The sequence below is a fragment of the Panthera uncia genome, unplaced genomic scaffold (assembly GCF_023721935.1).
Source record: "Panthera uncia isolate 11264 unplaced genomic scaffold, Puncia_PCG_1.0 HiC_scaffold_392, whole genome shotgun sequence".
NCBI lineage: Eukaryota > Metazoa > Chordata > Mammalia > Carnivora > Felidae > Panthera > Panthera uncia.
Genome location: NW_026059531.1, coordinates 32,772 through 51,477, shown reverse-complemented (window position 1 = coordinate 51,477; position 18,706 = coordinate 32,772). Strand labels below are relative to the sequence as shown.

General features: G+C 61.9%; 1 protein-coding gene across 1 annotated transcript in view; it reads left to right on the top strand.

Moving 5' to 3' along the window:
• Positions 1-2,274: 2,274 nt before the first annotated feature.
• LOC125918034 (dual specificity mitogen-activated protein kinase kinase 2) overlaps positions 2,275-18,706 on the top strand; it is a 17,254-nt gene continuing 822 nt past the window's right edge. The window contains exons 1-9 of the mRNA XM_049624097.1: positions 2,275-3,081; positions 7,986-8,132; positions 11,936-12,013; positions 12,534-12,585; positions 12,666-12,790; positions 13,331-13,544; positions 15,324-15,388; positions 16,408-16,469; positions 17,544-17,589. Of these exons, the coding sequence (XP_049480054.1) occupies positions 2,833-3,081; positions 7,986-8,132; positions 11,936-12,013; positions 12,534-12,585; positions 12,666-12,790; positions 13,331-13,544; positions 15,324-15,388; positions 16,408-16,469; positions 17,544-17,589 (1,038 nt within the window). The 5' untranslated portion in view covers positions 2,275-2,832. The remainder of the gene's footprint in view (positions 3,082-7,985; positions 8,133-11,935; positions 12,014-12,533; positions 12,586-12,665; positions 12,791-13,330; positions 13,545-15,323; positions 15,389-16,407; positions 16,470-17,543; positions 17,590-18,706) is intronic.

Here is an 18,706-nt window from a genome sequence, read left to right as displayed (position 1 = left end):
TTTCCTGGCTCTGAGTTTGCGGCTCGACGTGGGGATGTGTTCCTTACTTTCAAAAACCTACTGCTCCTGCTTCTCACAGGAGAGCGCCTTCTTCATACTCCCTTCTCTGCCTCTTACCGTGGTTTCTGATTTCCATCCCTTCCAGAATTCCCCCCGGTAGAGGAAGCCAGCCATTGGAATTCCAGTGTTTTTTTTTTTTTTTTTTAAATAACCACAGCTGAGTTGCTATTAAATTTAAAATGGATTAATCAGCTGACTCCAGAATGCATTTTAGATATCACAGGGCAATGCCAGAGACCTCGCAGAGTCTGGCCTCAAAAGCTGCCTCTTTAACTCTACGGGAAGGAGTCATGTCGCGTATGCTCATTGCTATGCCTCCTCTCCTCTCTGTCCATCGGTCCTTCTCAGCCATTCCTCATCCAGGCGCTTGTTAACCAGGCATTCAGGGAGCACCTGCTCAGGCCCATGGTCCTGGCTCGGGGCCGTGAGCAGGGGCTTTGCAATCGCGCAGGACACGGGTTTGATTCCAGGCATTGCCACGTCCGTGCCCTGTAACCCTCAGGCAAATTACTTAACCTCTCTGAGCCTGTTCCCTCCTGCGTGGGCCAGGACTACAAGATCCCCGCCTCCCAGGAGGATCTGGAGAACAAAACAGGGTGGGGTTTGCAAAGCTCTGATACCCAGGGGCAGGTAGCCCCCTGCCTTCTAGCAGCTTCTTTGCAGCACCGGCCCAGATGGCATTGCCCGGCCAGCCGCAGACCACCTCGTTCCCAGCCTGTGCCCCTTTGCTCAGGCCTCTGAGTTCCAGGCTCGTTGCGGTCAGTTGAGGGATTGGAAGGTTCCTGAGAAATTTCTAGTCTCCCTTTCATTCCCTGTTTGAACCCCTCAATGAGGTCTCCTCTATGGGGGTGATCAACCTTGGCTTAAAGGCCATCAGAAATTGATGGGGGCGCCCGTTTGAGCGTCTGACTCTTGATTTCAGCTCAGGTCATGATCTGAGGGTCGTGGGGACATGCATTGGGCCCCACGCTGAGCACGGAGCCTGCTTAAGATTCTCTCCCTCCTGCCCCTCCCCTGCTTGCTCTCTCTCAAGCTTGTGCTCTCTCGCAAAAAAAAAAAAAAGAATTGATCGCCATGGACCACCTGAGGTGGCCCATTCTCCTTTAGAGACTTTTCTCAGGTACCCTCCCTGTCTGGTCCAGTAAGCCCCTGACCACAGCCAGTATTTGAAACGTGGCTTATCCAGATTCAGGGGAGATGGAGTAGTTAGTATCATACGCGTTCCAGGTGCCAAACATTTTAAATGAAAAAGAAGAAAATAAGTATTCGTTAATCGGTTCGTATTGATTTCATGTTGAAAATTGTATTTTTTTATTAAAAAAAATTTTTTTAATGTTTATTTTTGAGAGAGAGAGAGAGAGAGAGAATGAGCAAACAGGTGAGGGGGCAGAGAGAGAGGGAGACACAGAACTTGAAGCAGGTTCCAGGCTCTGAGCTGTCAGCACAGAGCCTGATGTGGGGCTCGAACTCGGGAATGGTACAATCATGACCTGAGGTGAAGTCGGATGCTTAAGTGACTGAGCCCCCCAGGTACCCCTGGAACAGGAGTTTCTTTCTTTCTCTCTCTCTTTCTTTCTTCCTTTCTTTTTTAATTTTTTTTTTTTTTTAATTTTTTTTTTTCAGCTTTTTTATTTATTTTTGGGACAGAGAGAGACAGAGCATGAATGGGGGAGGGGCAGAGAGAGAGGGAGACCCAGAATCGGAAACAGGCTCCAGGCTCCGAGCCATCAGCCCAGAGCCTGACGCGGGGCTCGAACTCACGGACCGCGAGATCGTGACCTGGCTGAAGTCGGACGCTTAACCGACTGCGCCACCCAGGCGCCCCTCTTTTTTAATTTTTTAAAAAATGTTTATTTATATTTGAGAGAGGGAGACACAGAATCCGAAGCAGGCTCCAGGCTCTGAGCCGTCAGCACAGAGTCTGACACGGGGCTCGAACTCACGAGCTGTGAGCTCATGACCTGAGCCGAAGTCGGACGCTTAACTGAGCCACCCAGGTGCCCCTGAAAATTGTATTTTTGTTGGGTTAAGTCAAACATGTTAAAATTACTATTACCTGATCTATTTTTAAGGTATATTTTTTTTAATGTTGCTAAAATATTTTTAATTGCACACATGTAAAATAAAATAACTTGCACGTGTGGCTTTTATTCTTTTTTTTTTTTTTTATGTTTATTTTTGCAAGAGAGAGCACAAGTGGGGAAGGGGCACGGGGTGGAGGCGGGTGCACAGAATCTGAAGCAGGTTCTAGACTCCAGGCTGTCAGCATAGAGCCCAACTCGAGGCTCGAACTCACGAACCACGAGATCATGATCTGAGCTGAAGTCGGACACTTAACCGACTGAGCCCCCTGGGCACCCCCTGTTCGGTTTCTTTTGCACAGCACTGTGTTAGTCCTTGTGTGCGTTGAGCTAATGTCTGCCCACCTCTTACAGGGAGCTGCTTTTTACTCCCAAGATTTGGTTTAAAGTCAAGGCATTAGTGAAATTGCCTTATTGTCAAAATCCCTTGGAAAATTCCTTGAATCACCCAATAAAGTGCCGAGTACGTGGTTGGTTGTTTTACTAACTGGCTCCAGGAATGTTTGTGTGTATAAATGCTTAATGTTCAGAGCAACATAATAAGAGCCCGTCCTCAGGGAGGGGGTAGAGTCCTCTGCACAGTACTTGGGTCTGATCTGTTCCCGCGTCCTTCCAGCCACACGCGTGGGGCCTGGCATGCGGCGGCCACACGGTGAGCCTGGCTGAGCCAGGTCATCTCTCTGTAGCTTGCATGTTCTTGGCTAGCCCTTGCCCTTGGGGTCTTTGCAGAGCAAACTTGGTGGACCTCCAGAAGAAGCTAGCAGAGCTTGAACTCGACGAGCAGCAGAAGAAGCGTCTAGAAGCCTTCCTCACCCAGAAGGCCAAGGTCGGAGAGCTCAAGGACGATGACTTCGAAAGGATCTCGGAACTGGGGGCCGGGAACGGCGGGGTGGTCACCAAGGTCCAACACAGACCCTCCGGCCTCATCATGGCGAGAAAGGTGAGAGGCGGTTGGCGAGGGCGGGCCTCTGCTTTCTGATCCACCCAGGGCACTTGGGCACTCGGGCACTCGCCCGGGCCCTTAGCGAGAGCCAGCCCGCTTGGGATGCGGAATGCCCGCCTGCCTCGGGCTGCCCTTCCTTTACCGACCGCTGCCTTCCAGGACTTCAGGTCACGTTCCCAGAAACATCCGGACTGGGACAGACCGGCTCCCTCTTCTGGGCTCCCAGGCCACGGTGCAGCCCCCTGGCTAGGTGGGCGAGAACCCTCCCTGAGAGATGTAGGGGTGGAGAAGAGGAGGGTGTGACCATTTGGGGATTCGTGACTCCTACACGCATGACCGGGGGACACAGTCCGTGTGATAAATCGCTCAGCTCATATAGGCATAGCAAGTCAACCCTTTCTGGAAGCCCGTGCCCCGGTGGTTCCCACCTGTGTTTTCAGAGCCCCGAACGCCCCGCGCCCAGGTGGGTCCGCGTGGGTCCTGCCTTCCCTGGGTTCGCCGCGCTCCCTTGCCACTGGGATTTAACATCGTCGCTCTTTCTCCTGCCCCCAGAGCGCCTCCCTCCCTCCTGAAACCTATTTCTGTCCCCTTCCCGCAGGCAGCCTTTTCAAAACCAGAGCAGCCCCAGAAGTCTCTGGTCTGCCGTCACCCAAAGAACAGGGGATAAAAAGGCAGATGTGAGATTCAGGGGGCGGTGGGGGGGGACTGAGAACAGAGAGCTGGTCAGAGTTGGCTTGAGGCACCAGAGAGTGCTCCCGGGCCAGCTGAGCAGTCTCCTGGGACGTGCCTCGTGGTAAGCCTGAGCCTGGGAGCTTGTCCACACCTTTACGGACAAGCCTTCGGAGTACGATTCGGGAGCTTGAGCCTGGGGCCCGGATGAGTTCTGCCGCACGGCCACGGTGCTCCCTTGTGACGGGTGCTCCCCTGTGACGGGTGAGCCGTCGCCGTGAGGGAAGTGGGGTGAAGTCTACACGGGCACTGCCGGTCTTAACAGCTTCCCACGCGTCCAGAAGTCCTTCAAGTAAAAAGTTAAGAGAAGAACAGGTCTAACCTATTGGGGAGCAGACCTCCAGTTTTGTTCCCCGTAGATTGTGGCCTCTCAGTCGTGTGGGCCCCGTGTGGCTGCCCGCCCAGCACGGTGTCGGAGCGGAGCTGTGCCCGCGGGCACTTGGTGGACGCTTGGAACAAGAAGGCCGTCCTCGCAGCCAGCGCAGTTCGGGGCTGCGACTCCACAGGCCCAGGAGCTCTCTCTTAGCCAGTCAGCGGAGGTCGTAGGCTCTTTTGAATCCCATCCGGAAGCCCATTTCACCCAAGAGGCCGGTTTGTTTTTATTCAGCTGGGGGCGTAGGTGGGAAATTGACACGCAAAGCGGTGTTCGGGAGACCGGCCTCGGTGGTTCCCCCCATTACCCTGGGTGGATCCCGAGTCCCCGCGTGCTGGGTCTGAATGCCATGCTTTCTGAGTACAGAGCTTCTCAGGTCTGCAAATGCAGCCCGCCAGCCGGGCTGGAGTTCGAGGGCCAGGGTGGGCTTCTCCGTGGGCCAGCATCCTTTGTCACCCGCGTGGCTCCGGTCCCTCTGATCGACGGAGGTGGGGGGACGTGGAGGCTGGTTACATAAGCCCCGAGTGAACTGGTCTGGACTTTCACAGTCACACTTGATTGTGTTTTCTTGGCCGAAGCACGGTGTTCCGACGCCTCGTGCCCTAGGAAGCAAACCTGTGTCAGTCGGGCCAGGAGAGTCTGCAAAGATTACGTTGGTTCCGTACGTGCCTCCCTGGACTGGTAGCGGACGAGTGAGTTTGGGCCTTGTGTTTGTGCGGCCCCCGGGCGCCCGCTTGCCTCCGCGATGGAGGTTTTGTGGCCTCCGTAAGGCCACATCGTGGGACCAGCTGCCATCTCTCAAGTGCCCGGCCCACGGCCGAGCCAGCGTTATTTATGTTCTGGTTTAAAAGGAGCAACAGCTACACTTTACACACGGGCAGCCTGACGCTGGGTCGGGGCAGCGTGTGAATTGGCTGGGGTGGGCCCCTCTCAGGCTGGCCCTTTGCAGTCAACGCTGACTTGATGGGCGCTATCAGCTTGTGGCGTCCAGAATTTACTTCCCCCCCATCTCCAGCTCGCATCTCCTGGCCCCCCATCGTGCGGCGGAGATAATCGCTTTACATCCCGAGATGGTTTGGTGTTGGGTTTGAATGCCGAGCTCCAGCCTTATCTAGTCCTTGGCGTCTGCGTGACCCCAGGGCAGTGGCGTGGAAAGCGCGTGGTGTTGGTGTTCGGGGAGCCTGGCCCCAACACGGACTTGCCCGCCCGCCAGCTGAGTGCCGCCGAGAGCAGGATTTAACCTCGCGGCACCTAGACCTGCCCCTCGGCCCTCCTCCCACCGGGGTTGATGTCGGGAGTTGTGAACGCATGTGCTCAGAGACGTGCCCCTCGCTCCCCGCTCCAGCTTTTCCCCACACGAGATGCTGGCAGGCTGGCTCCTAACTGATCTGGAAGGCTCGCTCTACAGTCTCGTTCGCCCCCGCGTTCTCTCTGCAGCGTCCTTCCCGAAAGCCTTTGACTTACCGTGGCCTTACTTCACGTTAAAGGCTCCAACCCCAGGCATCCGGGGTTCCGTCCAGCTGTGCCCCCTTCTGCCCACTCTTCCTCTTCTGCGAAGCCCGCAGAGTTCTAGCCCTGCAGCTCGGTCGTTCATCTGCAGCCGCTTTGAAGTTCTTGGTCGAGAGCCGCACCGTCCGCGGCAGCCGCCCCGGTCAGCCTTGGCCACGGAGCCGTCGGGACACGTCGGTCCGGCCGAGGTGTGCTGTCCGTGCAGGGAAGCGCGTTCCGGGTTTCAGGGGCTCGGGGTGGGGAAAGCTCACAGATTACGCGTTGAAACAGTAATGTTTTGGTGCATCGCATTGAGTGAAAATACACGAAAAATTCCTCTCCTCTGTTTTCCTTGTACTTTTCCAACGTGGCAGCGGGAGGGTTTAAGACGGAACGCGCGGCCTGTTCTCTGGGGCAGCGCTGGCCGCCATCAGCCCACGTTGCTCATCCCTCGGCCTCAACCAGGCCCTCTTTCTGGGCTTTTGAGAGGAGACCGCTGCCTCCTGGGTAGACCGCCGCGCTCCTTTTCGGAGCCAGCGTGTCGCGAGTGTACCCGCCGGACAGGTGGTCCTGCAAAGGAGAGACTGTCCCCGAGTCCTCGGACGGGTGGCCGCAGGGGCGGGGCGGTGCCCAGGCGTGCAGCCAGAGCTTGCCCCCGCAGGTGGCAGCGACAGTTCCCCGACTTTGCTGGGGAAGGCGAGGGGCGCCGGGCACCGTGCCACTGCGACCCACCAGTCACGGCCGCCAGGGTCATCGTCACGAGCTGACACCGTGTGCCACCCTGAACTCAACAATCACACCTTCCTGGTGCCCTCGGTCCGCTCTCTGCCCCCCCGCGGAGCACCCATTCCCCCACCATATCCGGCCAACTCTCATCTGGCCTTCCAGGCCTGGGGAGCCTCCCCCCAGCCAGTTGTCTCCCCTGCTCCCTCCGAGCAGGTCTTTACCACTCCCTCTGCCCATCACAGGGACTCCACACAAACGTCTGAAAGGCTCAGGCACCCTCGATCCTTTTCCGCCTCTCCCGTTTCTCTTGTCCTGTCGCAGTGGTCAGGGCAGCCGAGATCCTCGGTGGCCTGGACAGGGAACCACGGCCTCAGCTCTTTCCCGGTGGGCATTGCTCTTGGCGCTTTGTCACCTGCGTCCTCCACCTCTCCAGATGCCCCTTTGGTTTCTCACCTTTTGAATCTCGAGGTGACCGTCCCCTCTGCTGACTTAAACTGAGGTGAAGGGGACCTAGGACCCTCGGGTGGTGGCCCAGAGCTCCCTCCGTGTGGGGCTGCGGGACTCCAGAGGCAGACCCCTGGCGGAGAGGGGCGGAGGTCCCAGGCCACCCTGGGCTGGTGCTTTGGGTGACTGGGGGGGAAGATTCCTCTTACCAGAGCTCCCCTGTAGCCAAGTGAAAATGTTTGCTCCATTGAGGTTTGTTTTAAAACAGCCTTTCTGAGATGTACTTTACGCGCCACACCATTTACCCTTTTACGTGTGTGTGTGTGTATGTGTGTATGTGGGTTTTTGGCCCCACCTCCCTTCCTCCTCTTACCCTTTTTTCTTTTTTTTAAATGTTTATTTTTGAGAGAGAGAGGGAGACACAGAGTCTGAAGCAGGCTGCATGCAGGCTCTGAGCTGTCAGCACAGAGCCTGACGCGGGGCTCAAACTCCCGAACTGTGAGATCATGACCTGAGCCGAAGTCAGAGGCTCAACCGACTGAGCCACCCAGGGCCCCCACCCCCACCCCTGCTTACCTCTTTGAAGTATATGTAATTCAGTGGTGTACATTCTCAGACCTGTGCATCCGCCACCACCATCTATTCTAGAACATTCTCTCTCCCCAGAAAGAAACCCCATCCCTGTCAGCAGTCACCTCCCCGGCCCCCACAAGCCCCCTTCCCGTCCGTGGATAAGCCTGTTCGGACGTTTCGCACACGTGGACTCACACCCTTTGTGGCCTCTCGTGTCTGGCTCCCTCCCTGAGCGTCACGTGTTCGGGGTCCGTCCACGGGGCGGCGGGTGGGGGCAACTCGCTCCTGCTGGCGGCCGAAGGACGTGCGCGTGCGCGGCGGACACACCCGGGTGAGACGCGTGTGCGGTGGATGCTTGGGTGGCTTTCGCGTTCTGGCGATCGTGAGTCCCGCGTGCACGCGGGGTGCGAGTTTGCGTGGACGTGTGTCTTTGGTTCTCTAGGCGCCTGGAAGCGCGTCGCTGTTTCGAACGCTGTGGCAAGCACGTCGGGGCCAGGGCTCCGGAGCCCGCTCGTTGCGGGTGCCCCTCCGAGGCCCGGTCTCGAGCCCCCTCCCCTCTCCCTCGCAGCTGATCCACCTGGAAATCAAGCCGGCCATCCGGAACCAGATCATCCGCGAGCTGCAGGTGCTGCACGGGTGTAACTCCCCGTACATCGTGGGCTTCTACGGGGCCTTCTACAGCGACGGCGAGATCAGCATCTGCATGGAGCACATGGTGAGTGGCTGGGGGTCCCCGCCCGCCGCCCTCGGGCCCGTGTCCCCAGACGCCAAGCACCGTTGTTCCCAGGGTCCTTCCCGAGGTGCCCCAGGCCGGGTCGGCGTGTGCGCGCAGGTCTCATGGTTCTCTGCCCCCGTTCCGGCCTCGCCCCTCCCTGGGCGCGTGGCAGAAGCCGTTCCGCCTTGTTTTCCCCACCGGCCGTGTTCTGGCAATGCCACGCGCCCGTAAGGTAGCTTATTAAACACTCCTTGATGGTGGGCACGGGCTGATCCCAACCCGTCCCAAGCCACAGTGAATGAAATTTCCTTACACGAGACGCGGGATAAAGTCCCGAAGCTGGAGTTGCCGGGCCCGAGGCGTCCAGCAATCTCGATGGATGTTTCCTAGGTGCCCTCTGAAGAGAGAGCTCCGTTAAAGGCGAAACCCCGCTCTGCCCCCCAGCTCAGGCCTGCGGAGTCAGAAGCTTCGGGGTGGAACACGGGCACCTCTCTTGTTTCAAACCACCATGGCTGATTCTGACGAGCCCCCTTATTAAGAAACTGTGGTCTTGAACGTCAGAACTGGGTGGGATCGGGCGTAACAAAAGCAGAAGTGGTCAGAGCTGAGGGCCCTGGGAGGAAATGCTGCCCACCCTGTTCCGAGCCGAATTCGTCAGGTGTGGGGCTGTCTGCCGCCCGGCTCCCCGGGCCCTGGCCCTGTGGGGCCCTTGCAAAACCAGGATGCTGTGGCCTTAGGCACGGCGGCTTCGGTTACGCCTCGCAGGCCCGCGCTGTCCCCTCCGACGGTGTTGTAACGCGGGCAGGAAGTGAGTTTCAGCAAGCGCCCGTGAGGGACGCTTCGTGAGCGCTCGTGGTGTAACCGTGCCCCAGACGGGGTGCTGCAGGCCCCAGGCCCCGGGTCACGCAGCGCCCCGCCCGCCGGTCGCTGCCAGTGAGCGCCAAGGGCAAGAAAGGTGGTCGAGGCAAGCCTCTGCCTCCCCTCCCTGCTGCCCCGGAGCGCGGTGCGGGTCCGAAGCCGCCACCTTCCCTTGCAGAAGAGGCCCCGCGTCCCACCTCGGCCCCCTGGCCCCGCTTCTGTTCTCGGTTTCCTGCCGAGGCATCTGCGCCCCGGCGACACGAATGGGCTGCAGCGATGAGGGGCAGGGGCAGGGGCAGGGATCCCGGCTGCTTGCTCGCTCGTCCTCTACACATTCCTGGTTGGGTTCTTTCGGTTTGCTTCTATCACGAGGGCGGGAGGGAGCTAGAGCGAGCGTGTAGCACCCGTGAGAAGACGCGGTCAGGTGAGGCCTGCGCTCCCCACCTGCCGCGGGGGTTACCGTGCCCGAAGCCAGGAGGCCACCGGTTTTCAAGTTTCGGGTGAGCCCAGAGGAGGGGGCGGTCTGGGCAGGGAGATGACAGCACGGTAACCGGGGCAGGGGGGGGGGGGGGGGGGGGGGCCCCAGCCCACTGCCCTTCGTGGTGTTTTCGTGTCACACGATCCCCTCCAGAGCCGCATTCCCCAGGGTTTTCTGCCTCTCCGTCATTCACTCGTGTGCCATATTGGGCGACAGCCTGGGGTCGGGCGTCCACGCCACCGCTCGCCTCTTGGCGGCACGGCTGGGGACGAGGTTCTCGCCTTCCACCCGTAGAGCTGGGGGGCGGGAGAGCCAGCCTTCCGCCGGCACCTGGAGCCGAGGGCAGGGGGCGAGACTACCTGCGCGGGTTTGCGTGCGAATTGGCTCCTGTGTCCAGCCGGGAGGACTCCGGCCCCCACTTGCAGCAAGAGACCCCCAGCTGGTGACGAGCAGCATGGATTCCGCACGCAGGGACGGTCTCCCCTGGCCGGCCCATGGGGTGTGTGGGGCTTAGAAGCAGCGGGCCGGTGGTTTCCTGGTGGCCCGAGGCTGTCGCTGGGGCCACTCCGGGCACGGACCCCGCAGACAGCGGGTACTTTGGGGGGCAGCCTGCTGACTGTTCACAGGCACCTCTTGGTGTTTCCTGGGGTCTAGTCAGATCTGAAGTCACACCTCCGCCTGGCAGGGAGAGGAAAGGGTGATCCCCACCCAGGCCGGGGACAGAGGTGACCGGACGACAGGGCATGTGTGCCCCGAGCACGAGGCTCCCTGAGGAGAAAGCACGCATAACGGGAGCCGTTTAGGTACATTTGTTAAACTCCGTGTTTCCCCGCGCGTGTGGATGCCTATTCAGATACACAGAAAGATCTGGAACAATAGAAGTCACGCTTCAGGGGAGGCCAGCGGACTCTCCAGGAGATTAGGGGGTGATGTGCCTACAGTTGAGGGTTTTATAAGGAAAGTATTCACGTAGCACCTGCTTGATCAGGGTACAGTTCCCAGAGCATTTAGGACACCTACACAGAATGAAAGTGTGGGATGCTGCACACGCGTGAGATTTGGGGTCAGAGACACCCAGTTGTGCTATATCTCTGCCACTTCCTGTCAACGTGGCTTGAACGATTTACACTCAGTGCAGACCAGGGGGGTCTCATCCGGGACTGCTCTTGCCCCAGGGGACACCGGGCCACGTCTGGGGACATGTGTGGGACACGTGTGGCCGGCAGGACTGGGCAGTGCCTGGCCTCCCGTGGCCTCTGGGGGTGTCCCCCCCTGGACATCCTCGTTTATAAGCCTGTGGTAGGTCTGTGACAATTAAGAATGAAAGGAGCTGTGTCAGGAAGCAGGGTTATGGTTTTAAAAGAATTTGTTTTTTGATTCTTCTAAGATTGGTTGATACAGGAGAAAACGGGAGGGCTGGAAGGAACGCCCCCGCCCTGCAGACAGAGCGGGCTGAGCCAGGACGCCTGGTCCCGAGGGTGGCCGTCTAGGCACTCGAGAGTCATGTGCAGGTTGTAGAGGCTTCATCGTGTATCGGGTTTTCTAGAACTTCCCACCCCTGGCCTTTCTCACTGGGCACGACTCGGGTAGAAGTGCTGGAGATACGGGGCCCCGGCACCCCTGGGATTTCAGGCTCTCCTCCCGCACCCCTTCCTCTGGCTTCGAGGAAGCCGCGTGGCTGTAGGCGGCCTGGAGCCGCTTGGTGGAGACCGTACCGGCCCGAAGCTGCCCAGCGTTGAGCTCAGATGCTGGCCCCCCGCGCTTGGAACTTAGTGGGTCCATCTAGCGTCCCAGGGGACCCAGTGGGCATTCGTCAGAACCCCACCTAGGTTTGGTCTCCAGGTTTGCTGTCCCACAGCCTGCGGATTTAAGGCCATGACTGGGGTGGGGTGAGGTGGGACTCAGACTGGTAGGACCTGTGCCCGTCCTTTGAAGGCAGGACATATCTGCGCACAGCGGCGAGCACGTGACAAGGCCTGAGGGACGGGGGCCCGGGAGCCGGGAGGTGTGGGCAGCGGTGTTTCTCCTGTGCTGGTGCCTCCGGGCCCCCGCTGCCCTTCTGCCCGGTCTGCCTCCGACCTGCAGGAGGAGAACCCAGCCCCAGAAGCTGGCTGCTTCCCTCCGCCTGCTGCCAGTGTGGCGAGCTGGGGAGGGCTGAGTCCTGGGCCTCGCTTTCTGGGAGGATGGGCCGCCTAGGACACTGGCCGGCACTCTCGTTGCTTCCTTACTGGATGGGCTGTCCCGAGGGACCGGAGGGGGTCCCTGCTCTTGACCAGCGAGTCGCGTCTGGCTGTGGTCTGGCCTCCGTGTCCCGTGGAGGAGATTGAGCTCCAGCTCCTGGCAAGCGGGGAAGTGCTCCGCTGTCCTGCCTGCTTCCCGGTGTCCCTCTGGGACTCGTCCTCTGCACCGCAGGCCCCGCCTGGCCCACCGCCCAGAGCCGGCTTTCTCCCCTCTGTGCCGTCCCTAGGACGGCGGTTCTCTGGACCAGGTGTTGAAAGAAGCCAAGAGAATTCCCGAGGAGATCCTGGGGAAGGTCAGCATCGCGGTAAGTGCGAGGGCTCCAGGCGCACGCCCCCTGCACCTCCCCCCCCCCCCCACCCCCCAGGGCCGCCGCACCCCTGGGGCGGGTGCGTGCACCCACTCCCGGCCCTGGGCTCCGCACGAGTCTATTCTTGTCCTGGCCCCAGTTGGAGGTCCCCGTCTCTGGCAGCCGAGGGGCTGAGCAGGTGGCACCTCTTTGCACATGAGGTGGAGGGACGCTTTCCTGCCCCGCGCGGGCCTTGGCGCCCCGTGGGTGGTACCCCACAGTGCTGTCCTCACGTGGCGAATTAGCCGTCAGTCTGCGGGGCCTCGGTGCAGCCCGGCACGGAAGCTCTCAGCAGACGGTGCCCGTTGGGCTGGCGAGACCCTCCAGGCAGTGGGGGCGGGGCGTTGTGGCCGTCCCTGCCACTCTTCTCGCTTGTCCCAGCCTCACGTGGGCTCCTGAACCCGTCCCGGTCAAGTGGCCCCTCGGGTCTGCCCGAGACGCCACCCTGCTCACCCGCTCCCTCCCTCCCACCCCGCAGGTTCTCCGGGGTTTGGCGTATCTCCGGGAAAAGCACCAGATCATGCACCGAGGTGAGCGGCCCTGGGCGTCTAGGCGGCGGGCGGGCCAGCCGGGCCGGGCCCCCCTAACCTGCAGCTGGTTCTGCCCGCAGATGTGAAACCGTCCAACATCCTCGTCAACTCCCGAGGGGAGATCAAGCTGTGCGATTTTGGGGTGAGCGGGCAGCTCATCGACTCCATGGCCAACTCCTTCGTGGGAACTCGGTCCTACATGTCTGTAAGTCTGTCAGGGAGCCTGAGGGCGTCCGTAGCTCTTCCCTGTCTTCCAGAAGCTTTTCAAAAGCCTGCAGTTCTCCGTCACACGCGTTGTGTTTCTGCTGGGGTCCTACTTTCCGTCCAGATTCTAGCGACCTTGTCTTCTCACTCGGGGCCTTCTCTGGAAACACCTGCCCCGTTCCTTTCCGCCAGCATGAGAGACTGAGCGCAGGGCTGTGGTCAGTTAGAAACTGGCCCTCAGGTGTTTTCGGAAACATCTGGGCGTCTCGGGAGCAGACGCTGAGAAGTTAGTCTTGGGACTGTAGCAGAGTCTACGCTCTGCCCCTTCGTGGGCTGGTCGTCCTTTTGCAAAAGTGCCAGGGGTTCGGGTCTCGAGTGCTGTTTCGGCCCCGGCTGGGAGCCTCGCTGTCCCAAGGCGGTGGAGCGGGGGGTGGAATGGCTTTCTTTGCGTTGCCGGTCTCGGGAGGGTGGCAGGGCCGGGCCGGGGGCGCCAGGGTGCAGCTTCCGTCTGGGCGTTTCTTCGCCCCTTCTCCCCCGACAGCCGGAGCGGTTGCAGGGCACGCACTACTCGGTGCAGTCGGACATCTGGAGCATGGGCCTGTCCCTGGTGGAGCTGTCCATCGGAAGGTACCCCATCCCCCCGCCGGACGCCAAGGAGCTGGAGGCCACGTTCGGCCGGCCCATGGTTGACGGGGCAGAAGGAGAGCCTCACAGCATCTCGCCACGGCCCAGACCGCCTGGACGCCCCGTCAGTGGTATGGCCCGAATCAGGAACTTTGGACTGGACAGGCAGTGTTGCCCGTCCGGGGTGTCCCGGGGCACCTGAGGCTTGTGGGGACGGCCCCCCGGACCCGGTCCTGTCCCCCGCGGGGTGTCCTGGGCACCTGAGGCTTGTGGGGACGGCCCCCCGGACCCGGTCCCATCCAGGGGCAGCTGCACGTGTTAACCAGCTGTGAAACTAACCTCTCAGCCAAACTGTCATTTGGGTGGTTTTTCCAGCACTTTATTCCGGAAACGCTCAAATGTAGAGAGAGGCCCACGGGGATTGCCCAGCGAGCACCCATAGGCCCGCCGCCTGGACTTTGGGCGAAGGCTGTGCCGTTCGGAAACCGAGACTGACTCAAGTCGGACCCCCTCGGCTGCTCTGCCGGATTCAGTCCCGACACGCAGCGCAGGAGGGAGCGGGAGGCTGGGGGGCGCGGGGGGCCAGGTGGGCTCCCAGAGGACTGTCCGTACCCGCGGCGGTCACCTGTGCAGTGGGGGGCTGCCCGGGGCCAGAGAGCTTCAGGCTGGCCCTCTGGCCGCTTTGGAGGGGCGAGGGCGAAGGGTCACGGCAGCGTAACTAGGAAACAGCGCTCAGGGCTCTGCTGTCTTTCTTTTCCTTAAGTCAGGTGACAGGAAGGGAGCGGAGGGAGTCTGAAGGAGTGCGCCGTGGACAGCGGCTGGCCTGTGCCTTGGCGTGATACTGGCTTTACAGAGAGATGTCACACACCGTGTGACTTACTAGCTTAAGGGGTGCAAGCCAGTGGCTGTCTGTGTCTTCACAAGGCTGTGCAGCCGTCACCACTGTCTGGTTCCAGAACGTTCCATCACCCTAAAAAGAAGCCCCATCCCCGTCAGCCGTCACCCCCGCCCCAGCTCCTGGCAACCACGAGCCCCCTTCCCGTCCGTGGACGAGCCCGTTCCGGACGTTTCACACCCGCGGACTCACAGCCCGCGTGGCCTCTCGTGTCTGGCTCCCTCCCTGAGCGTCGCGTGTCCGGGGTCCGTCCGCGGGTCGGCGGGGGCGGGCGCCTCGCTCCTGCTGGCGGCCGAGTGTCCCTGTGTGTGGCGTTGGGTCTTCGCTGCCCACAGGCGCCGGGTGTCTTGGTTTTCTCCCGTCTCCCGCCCCCGTGTGTGTCCTCGGGCCCTGGCTCCGTCCCTCCCAGCACCAACTCCCAGATGGCATCGCGGGCACCCCGCCGAGGCCCCGTCCCGGCAGGGAGAAGCCGCAGGGGGTGTCGTGCCAGGCCGCCTTGGCCTGCCAGCGCCTCCCCCAGCCCCAGCTCGCGTGCCCGTTTCAGGACAGGGGACAGGAGGCGAAAGTCCAGCGGCCAAACCTGGCCCTGGCCAGCTGGGCCAAAGACAAGGGTCAGCTGCCCCCAGCCGCTCGTCCATCCTGGGCAGCGTTTGGGGCCTGATGCCGCCTTCACCCGCGGCTCCGAGCAAGGTCACGCTGCCCTCCTTGCTCGTGGTCACCCCCCACCCCCCTGCCCGTGCGCTAGAAAGCAGGGGCTGTGACTTTGGCACAGCCTGGAGGCAGCACCGTGCCAAATGTGTGACTTCTCAAAAAACACTCCTGTTCGTTTTGGCGTCTCGTCTTGTTTTGTTTTGTTAAGTCACGGGAGGCTCGGAAGAGAAGCCGCTTTGCCAGGGAGGCGGGCGCAGTAGCCGGGGGCACGGCCGGGCCGCCGCCTCTGGTTCAGGCCGGCGTCGGGGGGAAGGGTGCTCAGCGGACGCCCGCCTCACCCCTGGGTCCGTCTCTGCCCCTGCAGGCCACGGGACGGACAGCCGGCCGGCCATGGCCATCTTCGAGCTGCTGGACTACATTGTGAATGAGGTGCGTGTCCCCGGAGCCCCCGGCCCGGCTGCCCGGGGGCGGGGCAGGCCGTTTGGCTTGGATTTGCCCGCGGGACCCAGAGGAAGGAGCTGCAGGCACAGACCGGAGCTTGTCGCGGGGGGCAGGTGGCGGGACCGCTTCCCTCCTACACACGAGTGAGCCGCGGGCACGGACGGGGGCGGCTCCTCGGGCCTGGAGAGGGCTGAGTAGGGCCTGACCCTGAGGCCCGCCCTCCCAGCTCGGTCAGGCCACCCTTCCTGGGCGTTGCGTGGGCCGCAGTGTGTTCTCGGTGGCCCTTTTGAGTCAGGGCGGAGAAACAGGGCGGCCAGGCTGCCTGAGGCCCTGGCTCGGTCCGGGGCTGGGCGTCCAGTGAGCAGCTCAGAGCAGGGTCAGTGATGACAGAACAGGACGGGCTGGCTCTGGTGACACAGCCCTGCACCCGGCAGCCACGCCCGGGCCCAGCGAGCACGTCTGTCCTCCCAGGGATACTCGGCACTTGCCACCCCTGCTGGGTTTCACCGGGACCGTTGGCCCACAGCCTTCCCTGACAGGGGCTTAGCCCCACACACACCTGTCCCCACCCAGGCGCCTGTGTGCTGGCTTCCCCAGCTTCCAGGCCCGAACCTGGAACGAGCTGCCCGCCCCGGTGGTCCCAACCCCCTGCTGGAGACAGGTGGCCCAGACAGTATGACGCACATCTGTAAAGTGGGGGGTGGGTCCTGTCTTTTCCCCCCAGAACCAGCTGTGATCCTGAAACCAGACCTTTCCAAAGAGAGCCCTGAAGAGCCTGGCCGAGTTGGCAGGGCGGGGGGGGGAGGGGCTGGAGGGGGGGGGGGGGGGGGGGGGGGGGTGCCTCTCTAGCAATGAACGTGAAAGGACTGGGGCCAAGGGTGGTGCCTTCTGAGGGTCCCCGAAAAGCGCTGTGCTGTCCCCGCGGATGCAGGACTGGCAGGTGCCTTTCCCCGTGATTCCAGAACCATCCTTGAGTATCTAACCCTCACCTCTCTGTCCGCCCACAGCCACCTCCCAAGCTGCCCAGCGGTGTCTTCACCCAGGACTTCCAGGAGTTTGTAAATAAATGGTAAGGTGCCACCGCCTCCAGCACGGTCTCGGGGCGGGCCGGGGCGGGATGCCAGGCCGCCAGGGGCCCCGCCTGCCTCCCGGGATGGCCGCCCACACCCTGGCCACCGACCCAGATGTGCACTTCCTTCCTGGTCCGGGGCCGGGCCCCTCTGCTACCGATGGGCGCTGCCGGTGGGTGGCCGTGCCTGGGGGGCACCTGGAGCTCACCCGAGAACCCAGATGGGTTCCTTTCCGAGGCCGCTGAGTCGTGGTATCCAGCTGGTGGCCCCTCTTGTCCCCGGAGCAGACCAGGATCACGGGCCGTGTGGAAATGATGCCTTCCCGCCTCACCTTCCACCAGCAAGCACCTCCGTTTCCCAGCCTCTCGAGCCCGTAACTGCCCCATCTTCCACATGAGGCTTCCCAGTCGCTTCCTGGCAAGTGGCCACCTTTTCTTGCCGCGTCAGCCCGGGCCCGGGGCGCGCAGGCTCCGGAGCAGGAAGGGGGCTCGGAGCCGCCCCTCACCCTCAGGGCCGTCCTGCACGTCAGGATGAGCGGGCCGGCAGGGCGTCCCACACAGCAGCACACCCGCTCCTGGTGGCAAAGCCACCACTGGCCCTTTGCACGACCGCTGGACAGCACGCTGCAGCTCAAATCCAGTGACGTGTCAGTGCTTCTGTACCCGTTGCGTTTTCTTTTGTGTTTGAACAGCCACCATTTGGCCTCCGGCTGGTCTGAGCAACGGTTCTTAGGGGCAGTTCTGCTTTTTTGAAGGAAAAAGTTCCATTTTGACACTGGGGCTCCCAAACTGGGGACATTCGTTAGCAGTGTAGCCGCGTTGCCGCTGGGCCTGACGGAGCAGCAGCGGGGGCGTCCCCACGGCCTCGCCCCATCCCTCTTGCCCTTCCGTCCCCGGGGGTCGTGCCCTCCCAGCAAGGGGGGAGCAGAGCAGACTCCGTGCCTTGCCGCATCCAGGCTCCGGACCGGCCAGGCGCGGGGACCGGGCTGACCCACCCCGGCTCCGCAGGCAGGTCTCCGCGGCCACCGGCTAACGGCCCTGCCTTGTCTTCCCACCCCCTGTCCTCCTCTCCAGCCTCATTAAGAACCCAGCGGAGCGAGCCGACCTGAAGACGCTCACGGTGAGTGAGGCCGCGGGTTCCGGGCCCCGGGGGCGCTCCTCGGGGCGCGTGTGGGTCTCCTCTGCTCCGAGCAGCCGTGGCGCCCTTGGCTCCCAGAGGAGCGGGATGGCCCAGCTGTGCCCGTGGTCGGGGTGTCCGCGCCTGGGAGTGCCGGGGCCCTCGTGCTTCTGTGCGGCTCCCGCCTTGGGCCTGGCGGGCCCCACAGATCGGGGAGACCCGAGGGCCGCCGGCCTCCCTGTGCGGCGTCCGGTGTCCTTGAGAAGCCAGGTGGGCGTCAACTCCCCTTCCCCCCGGCAGGGTGGGGGCGGGTGGGGCTGCCAGCCCCGTTGACCTGGGGCATTTCTCTCTGTGAATCTGATCCCTTCCGCTGCCGGGCCTCCTCACCCACAGCCACCCTGCCAAGCCTGGGGCGGCCTGCTCTTCAGGCACCTCCACGACACGAGACCGTGAGGGTCACACCTGCTGGTTCTCGGTCTCTGGTGCCGAGCGTCAAAACACGAGCGTCTCTTAATTATCGGAACGTGGTCTTTCCAGTAAGGGAGCCTCAGCCTTCCCGCTTCCTCCGGTTAGCCTCCACCTCAGGACCTTTGCAAAGGACAGTGCTTCTCCCCAGGGGACGTGTCCTGGGCCCCTCTCAGCTGGCCTGGCTGCTTCCTGGGGTCTCCGCTTCAGCCCCTCCTCTGACGTGTCCCCAGACGTCTTGCCTAGTCCCACATCCTCTATTCGTTCTGGTGACGACCAGCGTCTCCTGGTCGTGGGCGCCACCGAGAACGCCAGGCGGGGAGGGTCTGCGCGCGGTGACTCTTCCGGAAAGTCTTCGGACGCGGGAGGTGTCCCAGTAACGTGTGTTAGAGGCACGTGTGACGTCACAAACGCCTGTTCGTTGTAAGATACACGAAAATCTGTGAAATAGAGAAACTGATGGATGGCGGGGCCCCCGCGGCGCCCCCTGGGACTCTCTGTCCCACTTACACCCTGCTGTGGGACCGACTTTTTAACTTCCTTCTCCCCCGTTCCTACCCCCTGCCTACAGCGCAGGCAGCAGCTGGGGGTCCGGGTGTCGCGTGAGGAGACCAGACCTGCTCCCATGGACCCCAAGCCCCCAGGACCCACCCCT